Source organism: Corvus kubaryi, unplaced genomic scaffold (genome assembly GCF_017639235.1).
Source record: "Corvus kubaryi isolate FWS band 111438036 unplaced genomic scaffold, C.kubaryi_AGA036_p1.0 37266, whole genome shotgun sequence".
In the NCBI taxonomy this organism is placed as follows: domain Eukaryota; kingdom Metazoa; phylum Chordata; class Aves; order Passeriformes; family Corvidae; genus Corvus; species Corvus kubaryi.
Genome location: NW_024581081.1, coordinates 8,311,238 through 8,325,152, shown reverse-complemented (window position 1 = coordinate 8,325,152; position 13,915 = coordinate 8,311,238). Strand labels below are relative to the sequence as shown.

The following is a 13,915-nucleotide window of genomic DNA, read 5'->3' as shown; positions in this document are numbered from 1 at the left end:
AGTGCGGCACAGCCCGTCGCTGGGCGGGAACGGCGCGGCGCTGCCGCGCGTCTGGGAGGGGCTGCTGGGCGCGGGAGGAGCGCCGCGGGCCGGGCGGGCGCTGCTGGCGCTGAGCGCCTTGGCGGACGCGCTGCTGCCGCGGGGCCCGGCGGGGCCGGGGCTGGACGCGCGGCTGTGCCCGCGGTTCTGGCGGCTGGTGCAGGAGGGCCTGACGGAGCGGGACGGGCTGTGCCGCAAGCGGGCTCGCTACCTGCTGAAGCGAGCGCTGGACCTGAGCGGCGGCCAGCGCGCCGAGCTGCGCTGCCCTCCGGACGGCGGACACGGTACGGCCGGGTGGGCGGCGGGAGGGGCCGCGCGGCCCGGGATGCGGAGCCGGCAGAAAGGGGTGTCTTTATCTTTTTTTTTTTTCTTAGAATCGAGTCTGTTTTGGTGGTCTGCTGAGAAGAACGAGCAACTCCTACAGTTTTGGGAAACTTATATTTTGATAATGGAAACTTTGGAAGGAAACCAGGTAGGAGCGCCTTAAAATCTCTGCCCATCCTAGACAGACGTGCTGCCTCACTTGTGGCATGTATGAATGCTCCTGTAGGGCAGAGTATTTACAGTTTTGGTGATTGAGGGTATCTAAGTCAGCGTTAACTAGAATATTTTTGTTTCAACTCGTAAATACTTAAAACACAGCATGTGTCATTCATTGGGAATAAATTCAGAACTCTTCTCTGTCATCGGAATGCATCTTGTTAATGCAATGGCAAAAACCTGGGGTGCAGCTAATTGCAAGAGCAAGGTAACCAGCTTAGTGAAAGATCCAATGATTGCACTTAATAACCTCTCTTTGGTAGAGGGGACTATGTCTATATGGTGAAGTACCTGTGGCTGTGGATTAAAACAATTTTTTTTGGGTGAGGCTTCCATAATTGTATGGTATCGTGGTGTTAACTATTAGTAGTGTACCCACCTCCCTGTAGTTATTTCATGTTATTTGTACATGGTTGTTCTGCAACTGAAAAACTGTTTATTTAAATGCTTAATTTTAGATATTTGTGCTGTTTTACTTTTGAGGAATGGAATGGTTATTAGTAAGTATCATTCTTAAAATATGGTAGCATTGATGTATCAGTTTTTCTCCAGTGCTAAACTGCATCTGAGTGTTGCATGCCACAGGCATTATAGGTTTTATTTAAATGTACTTCTCTTGTCAATTGCTATATTAGTGCTGTTGATAGTAAATTCTAGTCCGAGTAACTGACAGCTCCTGGGTTTGAGATATAAACTGTTTACATCTCATTTGCATTTCAGATCCATGTTATAAAGCCAGTATTACCAAAACTAAACAGTTTATATGAGCTTGCCATATCAGGGGATAAAGGTAAGATGGACCTTTTTCTATTTAATCTCTTAAATATTAGTCAGTTAAATTACACTCTTATGTTTTCTTTTTCTGTTTAGTAGCAGCTTTTTGTAGTGTTTTGTTTCTCAAGTTAGGTGTTTCCTGGGTGGCTGTTCCAGTTTTTGTGGGTCTGCTCTATGCATAGGTTGTTTGGCAAACATGCATAGGCACTGGCCACTCTGCTGTGAGAGGAAATCCAAGCATATATTTGTTGCTTACTATATTGTCTTGAAATACTGTTTTTCTGCTAGAAAAGCCAAATAAGTGGTCATTTCCCACTGTGTTTTGCTTTACTTAAGACAATGTGAAAATACAATAAACCCAGAGATTTTTGGGGTTGTAGAAACCAAGTCACCTGCACAACTTTGTAAAAGGAGAAATCCTCCCCCCCCAACCCAACTTATTAGAAGTGGGGAGAGAATAAAGAATATGAGTGCTGAGACAGCGTGTCTAGGGCACACGAGTACATGTGATTACGTAGTGCATGCAACACGTTAGAGATTGGTAAAGCAGAAAGACCACTAATGTGAAACTTTTGCCTGGAAATACATTGGCATAAATAGAGTTGCAGAAAGAAGGATGTGCCATTTGCACTTCTTAGTGATTTTAATTTGTAACTAATAAAATAGAGAGTAACTGGAGAAAACTATTAATTTTTAAAATTAGATTTAGCAGGGTGTCTTTATAAAACTAAACAGCTATAGTCACCTTTTTGAAATGTCTTGTACATAGACTATAATGTCATTATGTTACGTGCTAGTGTGTCACTGTCATTTCTGTGTCAGTTTAGTTTAGAAGAATTTCTTTTTGTAATAGGTTGTTGGCTGTTTCACCCATCGTGGCATATGTGCATTTATAGACGAATGTTTGAGAGTGAGAATAAAACACTGACAAAGGAAGGCATTCTTCATTTTCTGGAGCTTTATGAAACAAAGCATCTTCCAAATTCACTTGGTTTCTCAGAGGTAAGGGTGTTACTGTTACTTGCCTGAACAAACAAATTTTCTAATTTGTAACAGATCGTAACACTAATTGCTTCAGTAGTTGGAATTGGACACATTCTGTCTCTGTAGTATAATCAGTGTATCACTGTATCCCATAAAACCCCCACACTTTAAAATATTCTCTATGTGGGAAGAAACATTAAGGCTTAAAGGTTTTTTTTTTTTATTACTATCACGTGTGTATTGACTGTCCAACCAGCCTACAATTTAGTAAGGAATGATCTACATTATACTATTTAGTCTTCATAGGAGCTCCCCCCTCAGAAGTTAACATTCCTGAGTTATACAAATTAAGTCAGCCTTAATATGCACCCTAAATCTTTTTACCTGTGTTGGCTCTTCATCATTCTTTTATTTCATGTTTAAATCTGTTTTCTCTATCTGTTTCCCAAAAGGATTTCTTATTTGCCTGCATCTTTCACAATACTCTGTGAAATGTATCTAGTGGGAAAATCTCATTCCTTGTTTACTTTCCTGGTCCCCCTTCTCTTTAGTTTCTTCCTCTTTTTGCTTCTCCTATTTACTATTAACAAGAGTATTCTCTGATTCCTGGCTCTGTCCTTTAAAGTCTGGTGGAATAAGTCTAGCTTCTATGTAACAGTGCCTTGGAAATGTACATATAGCCATTGTTCTTGTTTCTTTTTTTTTTTTTTTAGTTTGTTATTGGACCACTAATGGATGCCCTTTCAGAAAGTTCCCTCTACAGCAGGTAAACCAGTGGTTTAATTAATCATTTATAATGTCTTGATTGCTGCAAATGTGTTCTAATAATACTGGTTTAAGTATGTGGGTAAAATCTTAGCTAAGGAAAACACATTAATGAAAAAAATGGTGCTGCTAAACTTACTGACAGGTAGAGAGTTTTTCAGGAAAGGGGAGTGGCTGTGAACAGATGAAGTATGTACAATTTAATCTGAGTAACAACAACAGAGGATGCCTCAAGCTCCTATATTGCATCTTGCTTTGAAACATTAATTTGGAAGTGAGATACAATAAATGAATAACTTAGCGAAGTACTTTTTTATCTTCTTATTTTCTTGCCACACAGACTGCTCTAGTTGTTCCCAATTCATAGGTGCTGGAAGTGGGTGTTTGCAGGAGACTGTGGTTGGTGGATGACATGGATCCTCGTGGTGTAAATATGTAAAGAACAGAGGAAAGCTGGAGGAGTTGCAGGTTGCTGCACATTCAGTGTAGTGATGGATGGCATTCAGTCCTTTGTGCTAGTTGCATGGAGAGTATTGAGAGAGGAATAAAGTACTAAATGCACTTTCGTTATGACCCAAGGTAACGGAGGTTCTTGTTAATAGATCCCTTGGAGTGGATTAGAGTGAATGACTGGTGTATTTATATATGGCAGGTTTATTTCAGAACAATTTGGTTCAATGAAAAGGAAGTGTGTAGCCATTTTGGTTGTCGTCCATAGAAATGTAACAATATAAAAATATAAAATACATATAATGAAAAGAAAGAGAAGATGAGAGTAGATAGTGGAGAGGAAGGATATCACCATCTGTGGATCCAGTGACAAGACTTAATTGTTGCAATTTTCAATGCCCCTTGGTCGAGTTGATGGTCACGGTCTTAATCTAGTGGGGGAAGGCCATGAAACAAAGAGTTCAAAGAGTTTAATATATGCTTATTTTTGGGGGGATAAAACCAACTGTCACTGGTGATAGTGGGGATTAGGTGATGATGGATGAAGTGTAGTCAAAATAGATTGTTTCCTCTAATTATGGCAGGACAGATGTGACCTCTGTAGGCACTTGGCAGCAGTTACACATTTCTCAGCTGGCTGCAGTATCTTTCCATGGACATGCACAGATGGGAATTCAGAAGGTGAAGCAAGTGCCAAGTGTTTCAGTGTGTATGTTAGAGCTGTGTTGAATCAATACTTCGTAATCTTCTTAAACTTCTCTCTTAGCTTCTGTGTTTCTGCTGAAACATATTGGCATATGTAGAGGAGGGTGCATATTTGAGTATACCAAGAATATACAAAGTTGTCACAGTTAATGTCCAGCTGAGAGAAAGCTATAGAATCTCTTGACTGATGCTAATCTTTGATAGCCAGGATCCTGAGACTTCTCATGAGACATAGGTGGTCTCTGTTGGTCTCATGGATTGCCACTGAATGACGCTTTGTTTTTGTTTAGGGGCAATTCTAAACATTCTAAATCTGTTTGATTTTAGATTAAATCTGTTACATCTAATCCTAAAGCTGTTAACATGCCAGTTGCATCAAAACATGTTTTAAAACCCAACAGGACACCAGGTCAATCAATAGGAGCTTGTCCTCCTTTGGGAATAAGGTTACAGAAGTTTTTGGCTACTTACCTCACTCTTCTTCCAGAAGAAGAAAAAGGTATGTTTCAGTCTCACTTATATCTTTTTTTAAATAAGGAAACCAAATAAAAGCTATGGAGCCATTTTTTGTATGTCATGTAAGCATTTACTTGAGAGAAAAAGGGAGTAGTTGTCCTGACAGTGGACTTTCCAGAGAAGAGGCCTTGAGCCAGTCTAAGGGATCCTGCAGTACTAAGCTACAAAATTGTTCTAGGGGTAAAACAAAGCAGATTTGCTTTTTATTAATGGAAAAATAAAAAGCCCAAACAAGTTCCTAAGATCTGAAGTGAACAGTACTTGCAGATTCTTTTTTCTTTATCTGTCAGACTGTTTTAGTCATGACTTGTGTAGTGACACATTCAAAAGAGCCAGGCCAAGTGCTGAAACAAAATAAGGATTCTTCTGTTGTGAAGCTGGCTGGGGAAAAATTTCTGAGACTGTTTCAAATTTTGGTGCTAGTATAGGCTGACATGAAGGCAAGCAGGATTTAATACCTGGTCTAATTGGATCAGATAAGGGTAGAATCAGCTCTCTTCAGCACCCTATATGTACAGGTGTATTCTAGTAGGAAACACCTTATATATTTGTAATGCCATAGGTGCCCTGTTTCTCTGTCATGTCCCAAGGCATATATTTTATCACTAAGTGGGAGGGTGTGTGATCAGGAATCCTGAGATGGGTAGCCTGCTTCCAGAAACTGTACATGTGATGGCTTATTGAGGATTGCTCTGCCCATTCCAGCATTCATTAAACTGGTTGAATTACTGTGGTCAGCCATCTCACAAACTGAATAGCAACTTAAAAAAGGCATTGATTAGTGCTCAAAACAATCAAGAATTAAAATTCCATTCCTGAACATGGTGATTAGTGCAGATTACCAAAGTCAAAGCTAGGTTTATTTCTGGTTATCTCCGAATCGTATCACCTTACTGACAAACTTCTTTGGAATGTAATTTTTTTCTTTGAAATAATTAGGAAATTATTCTGTTGTCTTTAATTGTCAGAAATTATAATAACAATCTTCTGCTGGAGTTCATGTTATTTGAATGCACTGGAGGACACAAAATCACTCTGGGTTGTTTTTTTTACTTTTATTTTAAGGTAGCTTCCTGCTAAAATTTATTCAGAAGATGACGAGTAGGCACTGGTGTGCTGTTCCTATTCTGTTTCTTTCTATGGCTTTGGCATCTATCCCTGCATGTAAAGTACTTGGTGCTGAAGGCCTTCATGCTTTAAGGTAAATATACACTGCACTGTGTTCTTACAGCCTTTTTCCAAAGAAATGTGCTGACAGTCTGGAGAGCCAGGATTTGATTCATGTTCGTTACTTCTGAAGGGATGGCTGTGCATGGGAATGGAAGGTTCTGTCTCCTTTATGGCTAGTTTTCAGAGGAAAGCAATTCAAGAATCAGTGTATTTATATCTCTCTGTGAATTAAAAAAAAAATTGAGTTTTTGCATTTTAGATCTTCATAATTTCTACTTTTTAGGATATTTTTTTTTCCTGGTCTTTCGCACTTCCTGCTTGATAGATATCACACTTCTTCCTTTTCTTCTATTTACAGTACAGCCTGCTTTAACAGCAGTTGAGACTATATCAGGGGTATAGCCACAGCCCATAATGCTGGAAATGGAAAGATTTCTCAATAGAAGGCTAGGTAAAAGTTTTTGGCCTCATTATTGACCTTAATCACACTGATATTTCCTAAGTGTCTGCTTTCACTTCCTAGAGCCACTAAAAATCAGTTGTCATTCCAGTTTAATCAAATCTGAGCTTTTAAATAAAATCTTACTGGTGGTTGAAGGAGTATTGGATAGAAGCAGTTTACAAAAAGAAAAAAAAAATGTTGGACATGCCTTTGCTGATAAAAGATCCCTGAAAGTTTCTTTCAGTTTCATGCTTGAGTGAGAGTTTGATGGCAAACATTTGTATACTTGTTACAGATAGAAATGGTAGTATTAAATTATCAGTTTGAACTGATGTGGTCATGGGGGTTGTTCCTTTAGTTTTGGTTTTGTTCTTTCTTCTCCCCCTTTTTACTTTGTCAGGTTTATGCTCTTCCAAGTTTCACTAGCGGTTTTTGAAAGTACATGTAACAGTAGTCTTGGTTCTGGATTGTTTGTGGTCTGATCAGGCAGTGTTTGTGTCATACTTAACAGAATACGTCTGTTACATGCAATCTAATGTATTTTAAATGGTTAATAATTAGAAAATACGTGAAAATGTTTACATTTTTAAGTGTGTGTTCTATGCAGTGTGTATTTTTCATCTTTGCAGAGATGTCCTCCAGTGTACTATGATTACACATCAGATTTTGTTGCGTGGAGCTGCTCAGTGCTATCTTCTTCAAACAACTATGCATTTGACAGATGTGGTCAGTTTGGGGTTTTGTTGTGTTTTGTTTTATTGTTTTCTTCTTCCCTGATGTCATAGAAACCCCATAGCACTTTTACAGGGCCAACAGTATTAAAAAAATTGCTACATACAGTATTTTTACTGATTTTGCTGGATTTGCAATTTTTTTTTAGTGACTATTTAAATTCTGCTATGTAAGTATGGTATGCTTCTGTTACCTTTGGTTTTCATAAGAAGTATTTTTTTCATTAGCTTTTATGAGTTGATGTTTTATTGTGGGGTTTTTCATGTGCTAGTTATCATAACAGGATATTATTCCATATCTACCATATAAACTCAGGTTTTAACAGATAGAAACTAAATAGACTTTCCTGTAGTACCTAATAATAAAAGTATTCATGATACCAGACTGATAAACTACCATTACTGTTGAAATAGCAGGACCATAGTTATTCAGTAATTGAGGTATTCATGTTTTGTTTGTTTCGTAGCTTGCTTTCTAAATAAGTAGTCTTCCTGTTGTGTGTTATGGTGTAAACCTGTCTCAATTTCTTTCTAGAGATGCAGAAATAGTACTTACGAGCAGCTCTTAATCATTTATCTACATTAATTTAAAAGGTATCATCAGTGAATAGCACCATTCGTACAGTCACTCATTTATTTTCAGATAGGCTTTAATACTTGGGAAATTAAGTTTTGTTCCTTGGTACAGATAAGTTGGTCCCAAAGGGGCAGAAATGAGTCTGCATCACAAAAAGGAAAAAGTAAATTTCTTCTAAATTTTCTTTAAAAACTTCCCAGATAAAGGCAAACTTCTTAAGTTGTCATATAGATATTATTTGTTATATATTATGTTGGTAGCTATTGTATTTTGATTAATTTTTTCAGGAGAAAGTGTCCTTCCCAGAAGTTTCAAGCTTTCTTCTGTCCCTTAGACCAGAGGAGTCCCTAAGGAGAGATACTTTGTTGTGGACAGAGGTGAGAACTGAAGCTGGTTTTATGTTCATCAAACCCATCACTGGTAGAAATAGCAGGATAATCTCAAAGGGAAGAATGTGCATACCATGTAAAGTGAGATTGTAAGTCATAAATTTTCACAGGATATGTATTTTGTGTCTTTGCGAGATGTAAAATGCTGTGAATAAAAATTCAAAAATGAAATAATTTTTAATATAGTATATACTGGAGCCAACTGATCATGTAGCCATAATGTTTGGTTGCTTGTAGAGCCATATAATGATAAAGCGATTTTTTGCACAATGTCTTCTTGTTATGTGTACTGTGTGTTTCATCTTGCTCCATTCACTTTTGGCATACAAGTTAAAAAGACAAAATGGTGGTCTCACTAGACAACACTTGATTGGAAGAAGCCCTTTTGAGAGAAGGGAATTTTTACCAGTCTTGCTTAATTTTAAAAGTTGTTGTTTTTCTTACGTTGGTGCCACTGATTTTTTGGGGGTGCTCTGAGTTACCCTCTGGAAGGACATTTTTCTGTGTGTAGTTAGAAGGGAGCAGTCTGCTCAGGCTCAAGGTAGCTGTGGTGAACACCTCTCGCAGTGTGTGCATTTCCTGATGTAAGAGTTTGTGTTTAACAGTGCTCTGGTGTGCTGCTGTTAAGTCAGTGATGTCAGTGCACCGCTGCCAGATGTGGTCAAGGAGTAACATACTGTTCTTAATTCAGCTTTGCAGTTGGTTGCAAGTGAATGACAGGTGCTTCAGGAAGTCTGTAACCTCTGATTTTGAACATCAAGAGACATCATCATTATGTCAATATGTACACAGTCTTGTGGGAGAGTACCTTAAGACACCTGCATCTGAAAGTAAGTTACATGTGTATTGATAAAAACCGCTATTTTAAAGATAATTTAAAAAGAAATTACAACAATCCCTTGGATTTTAGAAAAGTTGTCTGGTTTTTTATATTGTACCTGTTCAGGTTCTGCCCAACCTGTCTATTCACAATTCTTAAGTTTGAACCTTATTTTTTAATTCCAGCTTTCCTCCCTAAATTAGTCCTGCAGTATTAATTGAACATTAAGTCTTAATATTCAGTTTTAATGCTGCCCTGATGCTTGTCCATTGGATTTATTTTGTCACTCTTTTGATGGTGTCTGAAATTGCTGGAATGTGGGGGCGGAGGAAAGCACAAGGGAATATGAACAACAGATTCTGTCACCTTTCTCAGTAGAGCTTTGTAAAATGACCAAGTATTTTTATAGAGAGAGAGGCCATAGAGTGAGGCAGCTTCTCAGCAGCTCATTGCACACCCTCCTGTGTTGTTACATTCTTTTGATCTTGGACAGCTTGCAGCAGGTGAGCTGCCACATGTTATAACCAAGGAAGGCGCAGCAAATGTGCAGATAAATTCCAAAGGGCCTTTTTGTTCACTGATACATTTTAAATGATTACCACGTCAGGTTAGTTTCTTCTTTCAGGTGCATTGAAAGGAATGGCAAGTTGATTTTTTAAAAAATACTTCAACTTCTGTGTGGCATTCACAATCATAGTGAATTTTATAGTTCTATTTTGTCAGAAGTCAAAACTGAACACGTTTAAAGTATTATACATACAGGAGATAAAAAAGCTAGGTCAGAATTTGCTAATGATAAATAGCTTCAGAAGCTTCCTGCAAACCAGGAAACTTCACGTGATTGTCTTATTCTTAGAGAAGTTGCAAGCAAATTCTCTCTGTTGATACTCCAAAGTAAATTTGCTAAAAATTTTGGCAGATCTTCTCTCCTTCCTGAAATGTTTGTTTAGTCCTTGGTCTGTATTATCTGCAATTCCATGGCAATCATCTGCATTTCACTTATAAAAAGTGATGTTTTTAATCCTGGTTTTATATGAAACTTAACTAATGAGCAGTTCTTTAGAGGAAGAAAAAAAAAAAAGAACCATGTCCAGCTGCTTGAATTTGACCTCCAAAGTGTGTTTTTCTTTCTGAATTTCCAAAGCCAGAAACATACCAGTTAAAAAGCCCCTTAAAACCAATTTATGTACTGCTATTTAAGAAACAATTTTATAACTATGATGATGGTAGTTCTTCATCAAAGACTGATAAAAAGAGAAACTTCACTTGGTTTTTTAAAAATTTCCTTTTTACAGAACAGTTTTAGTTCTTCATGTAACTACTGTGGTCAAAATCACAGCTCATATTTCTGATAAAGTGTAGTGGAATTACGTTCTTCATTAAATTCATTTGAATATGCTAATGTGTTTTTAAAAACAATGGAGGAGTCTGTGAACTGCTACATAACATATGATACTACATAACACATTGCCTAGAATTTACTTGAGCATCAAGGCCAGTTGTGTTTGAGTTTAATTTTTATCTAGATAAAGAATACAAAAAGTTAGTAGTAATACTCATGTTAGCATGAATTGTTTTTGAGCTATTATTTATTAAAGTAAGTTACAAAACCAGAAGTTTTAGAAATTAATACAAAGGTATTTTTTAGTTACTGTGGAAACCTTAAAATATCTTTAATCAGGAGAAAATTGCTTTATGCCTGACTGGTTTGAAGCTAAGCTTGTCTCCACAATGATTCTGTTGGCTGCTGATGTGGAGCAGATGAAGAATAAATACGGGTAAGTATGAAATACCTTATTTTTTACATTTCTCTCTTTTTCAATCCCCTCACTCCTGAAGGATCCGGTAGAAGCCTGATGAAGTTGGGAAGCTGTCCTCTTTTCTCTGTAGACTTTTGATCAGCCTGATCATTCCTTAGGCCTTGTCAAACTGTTGCTGCAGACATAGTGGGTAACATTCTAAAGATACTTAAGTGTCGTGGAAATGTGTCCTATTTATTTCCATAAGTAACTTCAGCACTTAAGGCAGATACTCAGAAGAAGACTTTCTTTTTAATTTTTGTTTTTGTGTAGTGGAAAAAGCAACATAGAGTGGATTGAACTAGAGGCTTTCTTGAACCCTCTTCTGGATGTCTTGATGAAACTTGGCAGTAATGCTTACATACCAACAGTGAAAACAGATAAAAGCCTTCAGCTTCTCTTGAAGTTATTGCAGACCCGTTGGTTAAAATGTTCCAATTCGCAAGATGGTTAGTGACATCTTCAGTCTACTGTGTCTTCTGTTCATTACAGTCTTAACTACAGCTAAGCTGCTTAACTGTTTTACAGCTACATTGTCAAACTGATACTAGCCTAGAAGTGGTAAATGTAAAGGTTGACAATCTGGCGTGTGTTATAAAACTTGAGCTGTGGGTCCAGTCTTGCAGATGTCCTAAGGACTGGGAATTGAGAATGGGGAAGCCTTCTGAGGAAGCGATTGTTGTCCATTAGGATTAGATTATCAGTTAAAATTTAATGAGTGTGACTGTATTGCAAATATTTGTAGGCCTATTCCTTGCAAACAAATGAATTCCATAAATCATTTAGTCACTTCAGAAAGAAGTTACCTACAGAAACCCAGCCTAGCCTGCTTAGTTGCCACAGCCAGCCTTTCCTGAGTGCATAAAGTGATCCTGATGGACATCCTGTTTTCTGAGTTGACTGGTAGGCTAAGAGGTGCTCACTGAAGTACAAGCCTGGTGATCTGTCTGGGAGTGTTGCCCCCTCACAGATGGAGCACTTTAACTTGTTGACCTTTCAGGAGAGTCTGAACAACAAACTATGGAGTCCTTACTACTCCTTTTGAGAGAACTTGGTTGGTCTGTAACCAGAATAGACCTAAATGTTTTTCCTGAGAGCAAATGAAAAATTGCAGTATTATTTTAATGAATTGGGATGCTGAATGGGAACAGGAGGGATCTTGGTGTTTGGTTTCTGTTCCCCCAGATTATTTTGGGATTTTTTTCAGGGTGTTTATAACATGGAACAGAAGAGTAGTTTTGGAGTGGGGAGGCTCTATATCTAGGCTCTTACTTTTAACAAAGATAGTTTTGTTTTATACATCTAGGTTTCATATACATGTCTAAATGCAGCCCAAAATAAATGCCCACCCTCGTTTTAACAAGTGCTATATACATTCAAAACCCCTGTGCCCTTAAATTTTAGCTGTTTGTCTGAAATTCTGAGCACTAATTATGCAGGCTATTCAAGTTCATATTGGGGCATGGTCTGTGACTGTTGAAATGGGTTGCTTGAAATGAACTAAACTGGAAGAAGTGTCCACTAAGCTACCACTGGGCTTTCAGCCTCCGGCACAAGGACAGAACGAGCCTGAAGCAGAACCCTATAAAGCACATGCAAGCGCATATTAGTTTTTTGGTATCAAGAGTAAGTAATTACCTTGTGTGCCTTATTTCTTCATGTGCTTGCTAATGTACCTGCAGTGGATTGCTCCTGCTTTGGGAATTTTGACACCTGGCATGGCAGGTTGAGTTCTGCTAACAGAGTTCCAAAGGTATGGCAAGGCTGAGCATTGCAGTGTCCCCATCCTTTCAAAGGTCCCTATAGGTGCTCCAGTACAGCCCATCATCAATCTTTTGAGAGGCTTCTGAATTGCATTGTAGTTCTAAGTTAAGCAAGGATTACTTTTCTTAAATTATTTTTTACGGTGTTTTTGTGCTTCTTCCTTCTGCACAGGTGAACCAAGTAATAAATCATCTTTGTCTGCAGCTGTGATTTGAGTGTGGTGAGGGGTGGGAGGATTAATGCTGTAAAATACAGAAGTTGTGTTTCTGTGTTGATTAAATGGGAGGTGAGAAGTCCTGTTTTTCAAATGGAAAGCAATAAAATGGTAGGAAATAATAAAGGAATTTAACTTTGTAAAACAAAAATAATAAGTGGGAATTGTTTTATTTAAGAATATTTTAATGGGGATAGACATGCCTGGAACGCATGCTGAAATCATCAGCATTCTTCTACAGTTCTTGCTGTCTAAACTGTTGTTAGAGTTCACTATTTTAAACAGCAGGATTTTGGTAATTACTATTTTTTGCTAGTGTTACAGAGCCACTGGTAAGGAATTGGGTTTTATGTCCAACATGCTTATCTGAAGATTTTATGAATAAAAATTGCAGAAGATGTTTTAGTGATTTGAGACTTAGGATGAAACATGATGATAATCTGACATAATTAAACTGTTGGTTCTAAACAATTTAAGCCTTAGAAATGTAGTCCAATGAGCCATTTTAGCTGGGAGCATTGAAAGTGCAATATGGATTTGGAACTTCTGGAAATATTTCCCTTTATATTTTTACTTTTTGAAGGTCTTCCATTTCATAATATTTTTGCAACGTGAAGTGTTCCTCAGGGTCAGCTCCAGAAAAAACGGCTCTAGCCTCTGGATAATACTAAATACTGAGACTGATAGAACAAGGTGGCCATGCAGAGTATTTTAACTTCATTTTCATACTGAGATGTTATTTCCTTGTCTCTCAGCTAGCCCTTACCCTTGAAACACAGACTGAAGTTGTTTGTGGTTAAATGTTTTACCAGAGTGACCTACCCTACCTCCCTTGTGTATAAACTTGTGTCTTCATTTGTGAAATGCTGTGTACATGTGGTATACTTGGTAGCCTAGCCTTTTCTTATAGAAAATACCACATTTTGTGTCATAATCTTGTATTTTCATTTACAGTGTTAAGCCTGGAAGCTACTTGGCTAAAATCTTGTAAGATCACACTATTTCCAAAGATGAATTATTCCTAAGCATCAAAAAGCAAGCCCCAAAAACCAGTGTTCATGTCTATAAATACTAGGAATGGAAGACTGTATTTTTCTCACATAAAGTTAATTGCTGGATATGAAAGCTTTTGGTTTTATTAAAGACTTAAGTTCATTAATAATCTGTTTGTGCAGATGGTTGGGAGTAGGACAAAAGTGGGCATTAAAAGTTGGAAAATTGGACTGTGGTCTTCTG

At 37.8% G+C, this 13,915-nt stretch overlaps 1 protein-coding gene across 1 annotated transcript in view; it reads left to right on the top strand.

Annotated features, from left to right (window-relative positions):
* The window catches only part of TARBP1 (TAR (HIV-1) RNA binding protein 1), a 35,388-nt gene that overhangs the window by 810 nt on the left and 20,663 nt on the right, over positions 1 to 13,915 (top strand). Inside the window, exons 2-13 of the mRNA XM_042024990.1 lie at positions 3 to 323; positions 414 to 511; positions 1,300 to 1,369; positions 2,207 to 2,355; positions 3,051 to 3,103; positions 4,659 to 4,756; positions 5,839 to 5,974; positions 7,015 to 7,111; positions 7,981 to 8,070; positions 8,774 to 8,912; positions 10,584 to 10,680; positions 10,975 to 11,150. Of these exons, the coding sequence (XP_041880924.1) occupies positions 3 to 323; positions 414 to 511; positions 1,300 to 1,369; positions 2,207 to 2,355; positions 3,051 to 3,103; positions 4,659 to 4,756; positions 5,839 to 5,974; positions 7,015 to 7,111; positions 7,981 to 8,070; positions 8,774 to 8,912; positions 10,584 to 10,680; positions 10,975 to 11,150 (1,524 nt within the window). The remainder of the gene's footprint in view (positions 1 to 2; positions 324 to 413; positions 512 to 1,299; positions 1,370 to 2,206; positions 2,356 to 3,050; positions 3,104 to 4,658; positions 4,757 to 5,838; positions 5,975 to 7,014; positions 7,112 to 7,980; positions 8,071 to 8,773; positions 8,913 to 10,583; positions 10,681 to 10,974; positions 11,151 to 13,915) is intronic.